This window comes from Sinocyclocheilus grahami, unplaced genomic scaffold (genome assembly GCF_001515645.1).
Source record: "Sinocyclocheilus grahami isolate Dianchi unplaced genomic scaffold, SAMN03320097.WGS_v1.1 scaffold11.1, whole genome shotgun sequence".
In the NCBI taxonomy this organism is placed as follows: domain Eukaryota; kingdom Metazoa; phylum Chordata; class Actinopteri; order Cypriniformes; family Cyprinidae; genus Sinocyclocheilus; species Sinocyclocheilus grahami.
Window position 1 is genome coordinate 2,263,228 of NW_015505190.1, and position 14,089 is coordinate 2,277,316.

General features: G+C 40.6%; 1 protein-coding gene and 1 pseudogene across 1 annotated transcript; both read right to left on the minus strand.

The window, feature by feature from the left end:
- LOC107596258 (interferon-inducible GTPase 5-like) overlaps positions 1-1,782 on the minus strand; it is a 5,075-nt pseudogene extending 3,293 nt beyond the window's left edge.
- Positions 1,783-10,267: 8,485 nt separating this feature from the next.
- LOC107596268 (interferon-inducible GTPase 5-like) lies at positions 10,268-11,941 on the minus strand. The gene has a single exon (XM_016286968.1). The coding sequence runs from the start codon at positions 11,939-11,941 to the stop codon at positions 10,268-10,270; it is 1,674 nt and encodes a 557-aa protein (XP_016142454.1).
- Between the last annotated feature and the right edge of the window lie 2,148 nt (positions 11,942-14,089).

A 14,089-nucleotide genomic window follows, 5' to 3' on the forward strand; every position in this document is an offset into this window, starting at 1 on the left:
CGTGAACGGCCTCTGTGGCCGTGACAGGGCAGACAGTGAGTTCGTGAACGGCCTCCGTGGCCGTGACAAGACAGTCTGTGAGTTCGTGAACGGACGCCACCACCTCAGGAGGTTCTGCAGCGGATGCCGCCTCCTCTCGAGGTTCTGCAGCGGATTCATGCATTCAGACTCATGGATAGGAGAGGCCTCTGAGGCAGATTCATGGATAGAAGAGGCCTCTGGAGCAGACTCGTGGACAGAAGAGGCCTCTGGAGCGCAGTGTGCAGCCCACACGCTCAAAATGGCGACTGCAATTACAGGAAGGGCAGCAGAGTATGGCAGGACCTCTAAGACGGCGGGGCTTGAGAGCGCTGACGTCACCGGGATGCCTGCAGCTCTCACCGACATCAGTGGTAAGTCCATCACACTAGCTATCAGTCTGTTCAGTCTTGGCCCAAGCTCCGCGTCCGACTCAGGCGTGGCGGCCATCTTGGCTGGGGACTCAGGCGTGGCGGCCGTCTTGGCCGGGGACTCAGGCATGGCGGCCGTCTTGGCCGGGGACTCAGGCGTGGCGGCCATCTTGGCCGGGGACTCAGGCGTGATGTGAGCAGTCTCTGAAATGGCTGCCATGTCATGACGAGACTCTGGAAGACCAGCTGAGACGTGACGAGACTCTAGAAGGGAGGCCATTTTGCGAAGAGACTCTTGTGCGGCGGCCACCTTGCGATGAAGCTCTTCAATGGCGGCCATATTGTGAAGAATCTCCTGAGTGACCGGCGTGACGTGAGCAGGCCCTGGGGTAGCAGGCATGACGTTAGCAGACTCTGGCTTGGCAGACATGATGTGATCAGGCTTTGACATGGTAGATATGACATGAGAAAACTTTAACTTAACTGGCATGATGTGAGCAGGTCCTGGAGTAGCAGGCATGACGTGAGCAGGCTTTGGCGTAGCAGACATGACGTGTGCAGGCTGTGACTTGGCAGGCGTGACTTGAGCAGGCTGTGGCTTGGCAGACGTGACGTGAGCAGGCTGTGGCTTGGCAGACATGATGTGAGCAGACCTTGGTTTGGCAGGCATGACGTGAACAGGCTTTGAGGAAGTGTCATGTTCCTCCTCCATGACACCCACAGTGAAAGCAGATCCACTCAACCCCAGAGCAAAGTCTATATACTCGGCAAGGGACCAGTGAACCTTTCCCCCAGGAAGCTGGGAGCGAATGGGCTCGTTTAATCCATGACAAAAAATGTCCTTTAACGCCACCTCATTAAAGTCCAATTGGTTGCAGAGTCCACAAAAGTTCTGAACATAATCCTCAATAGGCCTGTCAACTTGACGAAGGCAGAGGAGACGTGAAACTGCTGGGTTCATTATTGTGGTCGTGTATTCTGTAATGATTCAATCCACTGAAGGCGAGCGTAGTGAAGAACCCAAGTGCAGTTTATTTACAGACAAGGTGAAATCCAAAATCCAAACATAATCCAAACAAGATACACAGACTTGACTTGACTTGACTAGGTCCCAGATTTTCACATTTGGCACTGCAGGATGCTCATACATGGTGGGCTCCATTGTAGTTTCTGTGACTCCAGTAGATGCTGCTCCATCATCTTCATCATTTAGACCTCTAAGTGCATTTATAAAGGAGGATTTCCCAGATCCTGTCTTTCCAGTCACAGCAATGTTAAGTGAGACATTCCTTAACTGGTCAAATGTTTCTTTAGCTTTTGCTGTGGCCTTTTCCAGGGTGGACTCGCCTGATGCCTGTACTGCCTCAACAACAGCAGGGTCTTGACTTTCCATGTTTTAAACTGTAAAAGTTATAGATATATAGAAGTATTTGTAACACTTTACAATAAGGGTACATGAATAGTCATGTACTAATGCCTAAATTAATACTTAATTCATCAAATACTAATGATTAATAAAGGTGTTAACCAATCATGAATTAATGAAGAGCTATCCTTAACTACAACTGGAGTAATATGGATTCACGCATGAATAACGGCAGGCTTAATTACATGTTAGTACATGTTTGATAGTTAATGCATTATAATTAACATTTACGGGTAAACTAAATCAAACAGCCTCTTTAAAAAAGAATAAGAAATACTCTGACTTTGAAATAAATTAAAAGAATTTAATACTATAATTTTTTAACTGTCGTTAAAAATGTTGAGCTTTCTACATCTTCAGCTTTGCCATAAATATTACTGGGTAGAAAAAGATTAGTTGATCCTCATCAAGTGTAGAAAATACTAAATACACTAATAACTGATCTTGTTTTGTGTTGTTCTCTTTCCCTAAACTCACCCTGCTGTGACTTATAAACAGCTAAATAAAAATTAAACCTCAAAATCCAAAAATATGCGTTTGGTCTCATTCCGTGTCGCGTATCTTGTCAGTGTCTGCGCTTGCTTGGCCATTTGTTGTGGAAAAAAAACAAAAGTGTGTCCAGCTAAATTTAGTATTTTGTTAAATGGGCATAAAAAAAAGCTTAGTTTACCACGGCAGCCATCGCGTGACGGCCTCCTCGTGTGAAGACCGAAGAGTATAAAGACCATCGACTCTACCGGGCAGGGACACCGGCAAAGGATAAGTATCGCTTTTTATTTCTCCTCTTTCCTATGGTTGTACATACTGTGGCGGGACGACCAAACGACAGACACAGTGTGGCGTCAGGCCTCGGAGAGGGTTTTATTAACAATTTAAACAGTGTCCAGGAAAAAGGGGAATCAAGTGTCCAAAATAAAACAGGGGATCTGGTGTCCTCGTCGTGCTGCGGGGTTCGTGCAGGGAAGGGCAGTGGTCAGGAAGGAAGGGTCCAGGTAAGGGGCGGAGTCCGGCGGCCACACGCGCTCCCCTCTCCAGTCCGGGGCGCGAGGGGCGGCGGGTTCTTCCAGCGGCTGCATCCTTCTTGTTGCCCATGGCGTGCGAAGGGACTAGATGGCCCGGCATCCTAGCCCGACGGCCGTGTAACGGGTCCAGCAGCTCACGACTCTGGCGGCAAGGGAGTCCCTCTACGCACCCCTCCTGAACCCACGAGGCCGCCACCACCGTGCATGCATGGGGAAGAGACCGGTCTCCCGAGGCGAGGCGCGCTCGGCATTTAAACAGCGGCGGTGATGAGCCTCCATTCGGCAGGTGTGCCCCATCACACGCCGCCAGCCTTGGCTATTTCAGCGCCCCTCCTCGCTCACGCACCCAATCCTGTCGGGAGCCTGGCGAATGGGCGGCGATTAAGGGAAGGGGTGATGCTGATAATTAGGGGGAGGCAGCCGACTCGTCACAATACATATATATGTAGTTGTTTTTTTGGTGTTTGGCCTAGTGTTATGTTAGAATCATTATTATACTCTTATACCTTGTCTTCTTTAATATTTTGAATTGTTTTTAGCTTTTTTTTTTTTTTTCATTAAAATGTTAAGTTTTGAAATTTTGTTGTACACTGAAAAAAAAAAACCTGTTGGATTAACATAAAAAAATATGTAAATCGGTTGCACATATTAAAGTTTCACCCAAAAATGAAAATGTGATGTTTATCTGCTTACCCCCAGGGCATCCAAGATGTAGGTGACTGTTTCTTCAGTAGAACACATTTGATGATTTTTAAGTCCAACCGTTGGAGTCCATCAGTCTTATAATGCATGGCAATGGTAACAAAGTCTATGAGTGTAAAAAAACATGCACAGACAAATTCAAATTAAACCCTGCGGCTCCTGACGACACATTGATGTCCTAAGACACAAAACGATCGGTTTGTGCCAGAAACCGAACAGTATTTATATAATTTTTTACCTGTAATTCACCACTATGTCCAACTGCTTTGAGCACGCGCACGACTTCCGGTGCGTGAGGTGTGTACGCGCTCTAGCGTAGTTTACGTTAATGGGTGTGTTGTCGCGGGAGGAGCAAACGACAGACACCGTTTATTAACAGAAAATAAACAAAGTGTCCAGAAAAAAGGGAATCAAGTGTCCAAAATAAACAGGGGATCTGGTGTCCTTGTCGTGCTGCGGGGTTCGTGAAGGGAAGGGCAGTGGTTAGGAAGGAAGGGTCCAGGTAAGGGGCGTAGTCCGGCGGCCGCACGCGCTCCCCTCTCCGGTCCGGGGCGCGAAGGGCGGTGGCTTCTATCAGCGGCTTCGTCCTTCTCTCTGCCCACGGCGCTTGAAGGGACTAGATGGCCCGGCATCCTAGCCCGACGGCCGTGTAACGGGTCCAGCAGCTCACGACTCTGGCGGCAAGGGAGTCCCTCTACGCACCCCTCCTGAACCCACGAGGCCGCCACCACCGTGCATGCATGGGGAAGAGACCGGTCTCCCGAGGCGTCGGCATTTCGGCATTTAAACAGCGGCGGTGATGAGCCTCCATTCGGCAGGTGTGCCCCATCACACGCCGCCAGCCTTGAGCGCCCCTCCGCCCCTCCTCGCTCACGCACCCAATCCTGTCGGGAGCCTGGCGAATGGGCGGCGATTAAGGGAAGGGGTGATGCTGATAATTAGGGGGAGGCAGCCGACTCGTCACAATACATATATATGTAGTTGTTTTTTTGGTGTTTGGCCTAGTGTTATGTTAGAATCATTATTATACTCTTATACCTTGGAATTGTTTTTAGCTTTTTTCTTTTTTTTCATTAAAATGTTAAGTGTTGAAATTTTGTTGTACACTGAAAAAAAAAAACCTGTTGGATTAACATAAAAAAATATGTACATCGGTTGCACATATTAAAGTTAGATTTACTCAACATGATTTTTATATGTTAACGCTACATAATTTATGTTTGTTAAACAAACGCGATTTTAATGTCTTTCATTCATATATGCAGTGGTTTCTCAATAAATAAAACTAACCTGGTTAGTTCTAGTTTTAGAATACTGTAAGCTGGCTTTCATAAATGCATGTATTTTGTACATCTACTAGTCTTAGCTACAACATTAATACAATAGTTTAAAAAAAGTAGCAAGACAAGCAAAAACATTTCTTGAATCAATTCACTGTATTTTTAAAAGTACAATACATTTTCACAGTATGTGCTACAGAAACTTTGTGTTAAGATAAAAAAAATTGCTTAAATTCCATGAATGAATGACTACGAACAATGACAGCATATCCTGTCATTAGACAATTCAGAGAGAGTAAAATTCAATAAAACAAACATTAAGTAAAAGACAAGACACCATCAAACAGGTGTTGTGGTAAAAGTGAACGATAATGATGAGTATAAAGTAGTCCAAAGCTTCTCTAGACGTTTTTGTCTTAAAAGCATAAGACATCAAATCTCTGTATTATTTTTAACAGTACAATTAATTTTTTCACCAAGTATGTGCTACAGAAATAAGCTTTCTCTGTGTGAAGTTAAAAACTGCTTGCATTCCAAGAACTAATGACTACAAACAACGACAGCATATGCTCTGTCTTTAGACCATTTAGATATAGTAAAATGCAACAAAACAAAGACACCATAAAACAGGTGTTCTGGAAAAGGTTAACAGTAATGAAGAGTATAAAGTAGCCCAAAGTACAATACATTTTTTCACTGAGTATGTGCTACAGCTTTCTCTGCGTGAAGTTAAAAACTGCTTCATGGAATGCAACGAATAACTATGAACAATGACAGCATATCTCCTGTCATGAAGTAAAAGACAAGACACCATCAAACGTGTAGTGGAAAAGGTGGAGAATAATGACCATGTAGTCCAATGCTTCCCTTGACGTTTTTGTTTTGTTTTAAAAGCAGTAAGACGATATATAATGCATATATGCATTTGTCATTTTTATTTAATTTCTTAATTTTTTTAAATGTGTATAAGTAGTATTTATAAAGTTTTAGCTTTTAGTTGTTTTAATACTACAATTGATTGCTTCTGTTGTCCTCATTTGTAAGTCGCATTGGATAAAAGTGTCTGCTAAATGACTAAAATAAATAAATAAAAAAATCCACAATGAACATTTGTTGAACAATCCTAAAGAAATGCCCAAACCGGAAACAGTTCACTGTCCATCCAGACGCAGGCCATGATGAAACTGTACTTGAAAAATCCACACCACATCTCTTAACCGGGCTGAATACTCACTGTGTTAATACATGTGTATTTGATATAGTAAGTATAAAATAAATCATGAGCTGAGTTTAGTAGGTAGTTAACTGTGAGTTAATTATGATTGGGCCCTCTCAAAAAAAGTAATCTCAAAATAATGCATCAACAAACCATGAGTTAATGTTAGTGAATGGGTAGTTAATAATGAGTTAATTATTGTCGGCCCTCTCAAGTAAAGTCATTAAAGTGTTAGTTCACCCAAAAATGAAAATTAGCCCATAAATTACTCACCCTCAAGTCATCCTAGGAGTATATGACTTTCTTCTTTCAGATGAATCCAGTCGGAGTTATATAAAAAATTGTCTTTGATCTTTCAAGCTGTTTAAAGTGATGTGACATGTGGCCAAGTATGGTGATACTAGGAATTAGTACTCTGCATTTAACCCATCCTAAGTGCACACACACAAAACAACGTGTCACTTCTGAGTGGCGCATGCGCAAAGCCGACCTCATACGTCATTCCCCCGGAACTGCTTCTGTTTACAACAGTGAGTGCAAGCTAGATTAAGCAGGTCGCCTGAACTCAGGAGCGGACCTGCTCTCGAGACAGAGTCTGCAGGATGGGGAGTGGAGATTGCACCCCCAGGTGGTGGATCTTATATGGCAGAGGTTCGGCCGGACTGAAGCGAAAGTGGACTTGTTTGCTTCAAGCATGACTACGCACTGCCCGCTTTGGTTTTCCCTGTCTCCCCCGTCGCCTCTAGGTCTGGATGCTCTGGCCCACATATGGCCGAGGACCAATCTTTATGCTTTTCCCCCAATCCGGTTGCTCCCAGCAGTTCTGTTCAGAATACGATCAGACAGAGTGGAGCACCTGGTGCTGGTGGCCCAGTGGTGGCCCACTCAGTTGTGGTTCTCGGACCTGGTCAGTCTGCTAGCCGGCCCTCCATGGGAGGTTCCCCTCAGACACGATCTGTTGACACAAGCTCGGGGCATGATTTGGCATCCTCAACCGGAATTATGGAGGTTATGGGTGTGGCCCCTGAGTGGAGTACACTAATTTGTTCTGGTCTCTCGGCTGAGATTACCGACACTATTATAAATTCTAGGGCTCCCTCCACGAGACGCTTATATGCTTTCAAGTGGAGACTTTTTGCCTCTTGGTGTAGACAGCGCATTTTGGATCCAGTCCATTGCCCCATCGGTTCAGTACTGGAGTTTCTTCAAAGTCGTTTCTCTGAAGGGGTTCCCCCTGCCACTCTTAAGGTGTACGTGGCGGCCATATCGGCGGGACATGCACTCGTAGGAGGTGTTTCGGTTGGTCGCCACCCCCTGGTCTCCCGTTTTATGCAGGGTTCGAGACGGCTTAGGCCTTTCCGCCCAGCTCATCTGGATGGACAGTGAACTGTTTCCGGTTTGGGCATTTCTTTAGGATTGTTCTACAAATGTTATTTGTGGATTTTGAGGTTTTATTTTTATTTAGCTGTTTATAAGTCACCAGCAGGTTTAAACAGAAATTGAACAACACAAAACAGACAAGATCAATCATAAAGCTGACGATGTCAAAGGTAATTAGTTAACACCTTTAATAATCATTAGTATTTGATGAATTAAGTATTAATTTAGGCATTAGTACATGATTATTCATGTACCCTTATTGTATTTCAAAATGAACTTATTCTTGAAGCATGATTGCTAATCATTTTTGGTACAATAATCATCATATTTTTCAATGGCGTTTGCTGATAGTGTTTGCTCTTCCTAAGGTGTCAAGGACTGCAATAGTTCTGGTTGATTGTGTTTTTTAAAGTTTATCAAATAACAATTTAGTAATAAAACAAAAATTTGTACATGATAAAAAGAATGAAAAAGGTATAACATATTATGGTTTGATAATATCTGCAGTGTTATACTGACCTTTTGTGTGGAGAGCTTTTAACATTGTATTGCCCTGTCAGGGTAAAAATTAACCAAGATTCATCAAACAAACATTATGGAAACAGATAATCAGCAGCAAAATGAAACATATCAAATATATTGATTAATAAATACAAATATTTAGTTTTATTAACAACAACAAAAAAAACTGAAATGTATCAAAATATAAATTTGGCAGTTAAATTATATATCGGTTAAGTAGACTACAATTTGATAATATATACAGTGCCTTGCGAAAATATTCACACCCATTTTGTTAATTTGCTGGCTTAAGCTAAACTGCTTTAAATTACTTTTTTCCCACATCAATCTAGACTCCATACACCATGATGGTAAAGCAAAAAACAGGTTTTTAACATCTTTGCAAATTTATTAAAAATAAAAAAACATAAATGATTCCATTGCATAAGTATTCATACCCTTATCTGGGACAGTTGAAATTTAGCTCAGGAGCATTCATATTGCTTGTAGATGTTTCTACACTTTGAGTGAAGTTAACCTGTGGCAAATTCAATTGAATGGGTATGATTTGGAAAGGCACACACATCTTAATAAAAGGTTTAACAGCTGATAATGCATATCAGAGCAAAAACCAAGCCCTGAGGTCAAAAGAACTGCCTGTAGAGCTCAGAAACAGGTTCAAGCCACACATCTGGGGAAGATTTCAGAAAAAAATCTGCTTCCTTGAAGGGTCACAGAATCATGTAGTCTCTGTTACCCTAAATGGAAGAAGTTTGAAACAACCAGGACTCTTCCTAGAGCTGGCCTCCTGGCCAAACTGAGCAACTGATGGAAAAGGGTCTTGGTTAGTCTCTGGTCTGATGAACCTCAATTCCAAGCATCATGTTTGAAGGAAATCAGGCACTGCTCATCACCTGAGGATCCCAAAAGTAAAGTGTGCTGGTAGCAGCCTCATGCTGTGGGGCTGTTTTTCAGTGGCAGGGACCCAGGGACTCGTCAGAGTAGAAGATAAGCGCAATGCACCAAAATATTGAGATAGCCTTAATGAAAACCCAGTTCAGAGCATTCAGAACCTCAGAAACTTCCAACAGAACAATGAACCTGAGCACACAGCAAGAGTGGCTTATGGACAACTCTGTGAATGTCCTTGGGTGGCCCAGCCAGAGCATGAGCTTGAACCCAATCAAATAATTCTGGAGAAACTTGATAATGTGCATTTGCTCCCATCCAACCTGACAGAGCTTGAGAGGTGAAGAGATGAGGAGAAGAATGGCAGATAATTGCCAAATGATGATGATCAAAGCTTGTCGCATTAAACAAAAAAAGACATGAGACTGTAAAGGTGCTTCAGCGAAATATTTAGTTATGCAATACTTATGCAATGTACTTATTTCAGTTTTTTATTTTCAATAAATTTACGAAGTTGTGACAATTCTGTTTTTGCTTTGTCAGTATGGTGTATGGAGTGTAGATTGATGTGGAAAAAAAGTAATTTAAAGCAGTTTAACATAAGGCAGCAACATAACGTGAAAAAATTAAAGGGGTATGAATACGTTTGCAAGGCACTGTAGCTACACTACATGAATATGACAATGAATCATACAATAATAATCATAAATGCTTAATATAGGAATACGATTATAACTAATAGCCTATATAACTAGGCTATAATTTTTTATATTTAGGGGAAATCAAAACTTTTGTGAACAGAGCAAATGCTCCAAAAACTCCAATAAAAAAATGTAGCCTACAACTTAGAAAAAATATTTGTAGTGTTTTTTTTTTCTCCATACAATACAATCATACAACATTCGCTTGATGTTCATTTTTGCTATTGCATAAAGCAATTCATGTAATTTAAAAAATGCTGAATACTTATTTAAATAAAGCAATTAAATAATAAAACTGACAACAAATAATAGTCTATACTTACTTTTATTTTTGGGTTCCAGCAGTAGTAACCCAGTGACTCTTCACTTATAGAGATGCTTAAGAAAATGCATAAAAGAAAAATCGATAATTTTGACCCATACAATGTTTTTCTGGCTATTGCTACAAATATACCCAAGCGACTTAAGACTGGTTTTGTGGTCCAGGGTCACATTTAGTCCATGATATAAATGTTTATAGGCATGTTTTAGGAAGTAAATCAATGAACAAAAGCAATTTAAGCCATACATTTATACATTACATTAAGATAATAAAGAAACACATGTTCAGAACAGTCAGTAGATACATGCAGCTCAGCTTCTTGAATGGCAGCAACATACTCTGAGTATGTTATGAGTGAATGTGACCTTACACAAAATTGATCAATGGCATGACCTCTTGACTGATCTCAATCTGTGATTTCAGTAGACATCAGTCAGACCTGCCACTTTCAGCACTTCTTTGGCTGTATCAGCAAGATCTTGAACTCCTGCTCGCAGAAGGGTCAGTGTTGCGGAGTAAGACATTTCTGCAGTTTTTTTACTCCCTACAACAGGAACCATGCTCCACGCAAATTTAACTGCTGCTTCCCTATTTGTCAGTGCTGATAGCTCCTTATTACTGAGTTTCTTTTTCCCAATAGCGATCACTAGAGGTGACTTTCTTACAGATTTGAGGGATGGATTGTTGACTCTCACCGAAAGCTTATCTATTGAGTCATCATCCAGACAGAACGCATAGTAACACTTGGTGAAGAAAGCCAGCAAAATGGCAGCATCACAAGCCATGGAAAGACCAGGCACTGGAGCCACAGCAATGGACCCAGAGGCGACGGCTGCCGACCAGGTTTGCTTCATAAACAGTTTGATTTTCTCGTCCAGAATCTTGGAGGAGTATATTGGCAAGGACAAAATCAAAGCATCTCTCTTGTGAGCAGGTAGCTGCTTCTCCAGTGTGTCGACGAGGGTTTGAAAATCATATTTGTGCAATTCAAATGAGGAAATCAGGAAAATTTTTGGTTTTGGGTTATCAATATCCTTAAGGTTTCTATGGCAGTCCTCACGAATATGTGAGAGAATTTTCTGCTCATCAAAGTCTTTCCTTTGAGATTCCGCTTGAATGTCATTGTCAATCTTTGAGCGGAGAAAGTAGAACAACTTCTTCTTCTCTTTAATTGCTTTAGCCAGCATGACGTCGTTTTCTTTGAATCTCTCTGAGGAGATGATGATGAAGAAGTCAAAGGTGTCAAGTTTCACCTCCTTTAGATACTTTTTGGCTTTAAATTTGGGACTTCCAGTCCCTGGCAGATCCCATAATTTTACATTGGGCATTGTAGGATGTGCGTACTCTGTTGATGTCATTGTCGTCTCAGTCACTCCTGTGGGAGCTGCATTGATGTCGTCAGGTTTCAGACCTCGTATTGCATTGATAAAGCTGGATTTTCCTGCTCCAGTTGATCCTGTAACAGCAATGTGAAGTGTGACGTTGTCCAGTTTCTTCAGTTGTTCTTTAACACTTTCTGTTTCATAAACGTATTCAGCAGAACTAGTGAGTATAACATCAGGTACTTCATATACATGCTCTTCTTCTTGCTTTTTAGGTGTTGTGTTTATACTTTCCCTATTCTCAGTGCTTTCTGATTTTAAATGCATGCTCTCTTTTGCTTTACACAGAAACACATTATCTGTGTCATCTTGTGACTTCTTGGCATCTGGACACACAGCTCCACTGAGCAATTCTTGCTTCTGTATCTCCATAACCTCCTCATTTTCCTCTTTAGTAGTGGCTTTATTTGATGGTTCACTGAGATTAGTCTTATTAGGTTTTTCTGTCAAAAAATCTTTTTCCATTACAGCAGTTTGTGGCTCTTGAAAATGGTCTGTTTCGACACTGTCAGGTTGTTTTGTTTTGTGAATGTCTGTAGTTTTTCCACACTCAATCATTTCCTTTGCTTCCTCATTTGTCATCAGAACTGAAATTTTTGGCTCTCTTTGCTCCTCTTTATCAACAGCCTTCACGTGTTGTTGTTCTGTGGTCACTTCACATGGTTCCTCAGCCGCGGTTTGCTCATTTTGCTCCTCAAGACATTTTGCCATCTGTACCATGTCAAAATGACACGTTTCAGCTTTTTCTGACTGATCTACAGTTGTTTCATTTGTTATATGTATCACTTCTTTCTCTGCTTGCTTTTCTTTATCACTCTGCTTTTTCTCTCTCACGTGTTGTTGTTCTGTGGTCACTTCACATGGTTTCTCAGCCGCAGTTTGCTCATTTTGCTCCTCAAGACATTTTGCCATCTGTACCATGTCAAAATGACACGTTTCAGCTTTTTCTGACTGATCTACAGTTGTTTCATTTGTTATATGTATCACTTTATTCTCTGCTGGCTTTTTTTTATCACTCTGCTTTTTTTCTCTCAGCCTCTCTCTTTCCTTCACATCATTAAGTTTTGATTCAACAATGTCCAGTAATGAACTACTTTGTTTTGGTTTCTCTGGTTGTTTCTCCATAGTTTTAATGAGTTTTGACTGGACAATTCCCAGGGACTCCAACAATTCTGTGTCTCTCTGTTGCGCTTTCAACACAATGTCCTCGTGAAAGGATTCAGTGAGGTTATCGGCTACTTCTATATGATCAGGATTTATGTAGATTTTGAGGAAAGGGTCCATAAAGACATTGACTTCATCTGACATGATGACTCTGAAAAAGCAAAGCAACTGGGTAAATGTCGAGAAGCATTCAAGGGTTTTTACAGCCAGTGAAACTTCTAGTGAAACGTTTGTACATTAGTTCTGCAGTAGTAGTGCCTTTATTTACAGTGTTGGGCAGTAACGCATTACTTAGTAACAGCGTTACTGTAATTTGATTACTTTTTTTTAGCAACAGAGTAATTTAATGCGTTATAATTTTCTAAATAGTAATCGAGTATAGTTACAAGCCGAGGTCTCTATACGTTACTGCCGCCTTACATTGCTGACAGAATTCAGTGTTTTATAATCTGGAATGTCCAACACTGTTTATTTACAAATTCAGTCTTTTACTGTGTTCTGATCAGTTATTAGAATAATGCAGCTGTTTACACTAGATGTCGCTGTCTACACATATGTGTAATTTAAACGTGTAGGCCTAGTTTACAAACCATTCAGTACAAAATATATAAAGTAGCCTAATTATCATATAAATTATCATATTATTGTCATATGACGTTATTATTATATAAGTAAACACGTTATCTTTTTCCTTTAAATTAAGTCAATATAATTCATATATTGAGACTTCTCACAGTGCTTATAAGTTGCATTTAAAGGTGCACGGAGTATTCTTTTTAATAATGCGCTGACATCTAGTGGAGTATATACAGTATCGTACAAATGCAAAGGTAAATTTTGTTATTTATTTTGCGAGCAAAATTTAGCTGTAAGAGTGTTACCGAGATAAAGTGTAGACCAGCCCCATATAGAATAAAACTTTTATTTATTCTCATAAGACTGGAACCTCATGAGCATCTACACTGTTTTACACTATTTATATTTTCAAACAAACAAACAAACAAACACATAAATAAATATACTAATCCATACATTATGTACCATAAAACAGCATTATAAGTAAATATCTATTGGTAAATATGTGTTTTCCTACACCAATAATAGCCTATGTAACGCTTTGCTATGGAATTGTAATTCTTCAGGATTGCTTATTTTATATGTGATCAATACATAAATAAGCAGTCAACTTTTCTATTTTTGCATTAATAATAAGACAAACTCACCTTATCTGTGCACAGGTGGTTATAATATCGGTATCTCTGCATGTCTCAAAATTATGTGGTAGTTGTTTATGAAGAAGTTGTAGGTGTGGATTTAGGGTGTGGTTAAGAGAACATCTGAGAACTGAGGCTAAAAATCTAGCCAGAACTACTTTATAAGAAAACAAAAATTTTCTCAATTAAATATGAGAAATTGTATTATTAATTCAGTGACACGCTGTCGATTACCACAGAAAATAGTGTGTAAATGTATAAAACAAAACAAAAATGTTAATACACTTGCAACAGAAGTCAATAGAGTATTTCTTGTATGTGTGTGTTTATGTGAATTTTTAAATATATGCTGACCATGTTAAAGCAATGAAGCAAGAGGCTGCGGCGGAAAACCACAGAACCTCTATCAGACATGCATGCTTTCATATGAGTAATATTTCCTGTACATTCTAACTTATCTACATCTTTTTCTTTTTTGAAA

Excerpts from the sequence above, each read along its gene's own strand:
- LOC107596268 (XM_016286968.1), bottom strand. The coding sequence starts at position 11,941 with ATGGCAAAATGTCTTGAGGAGCAAAATGAGCAAACCGCGGCTGAGGAA.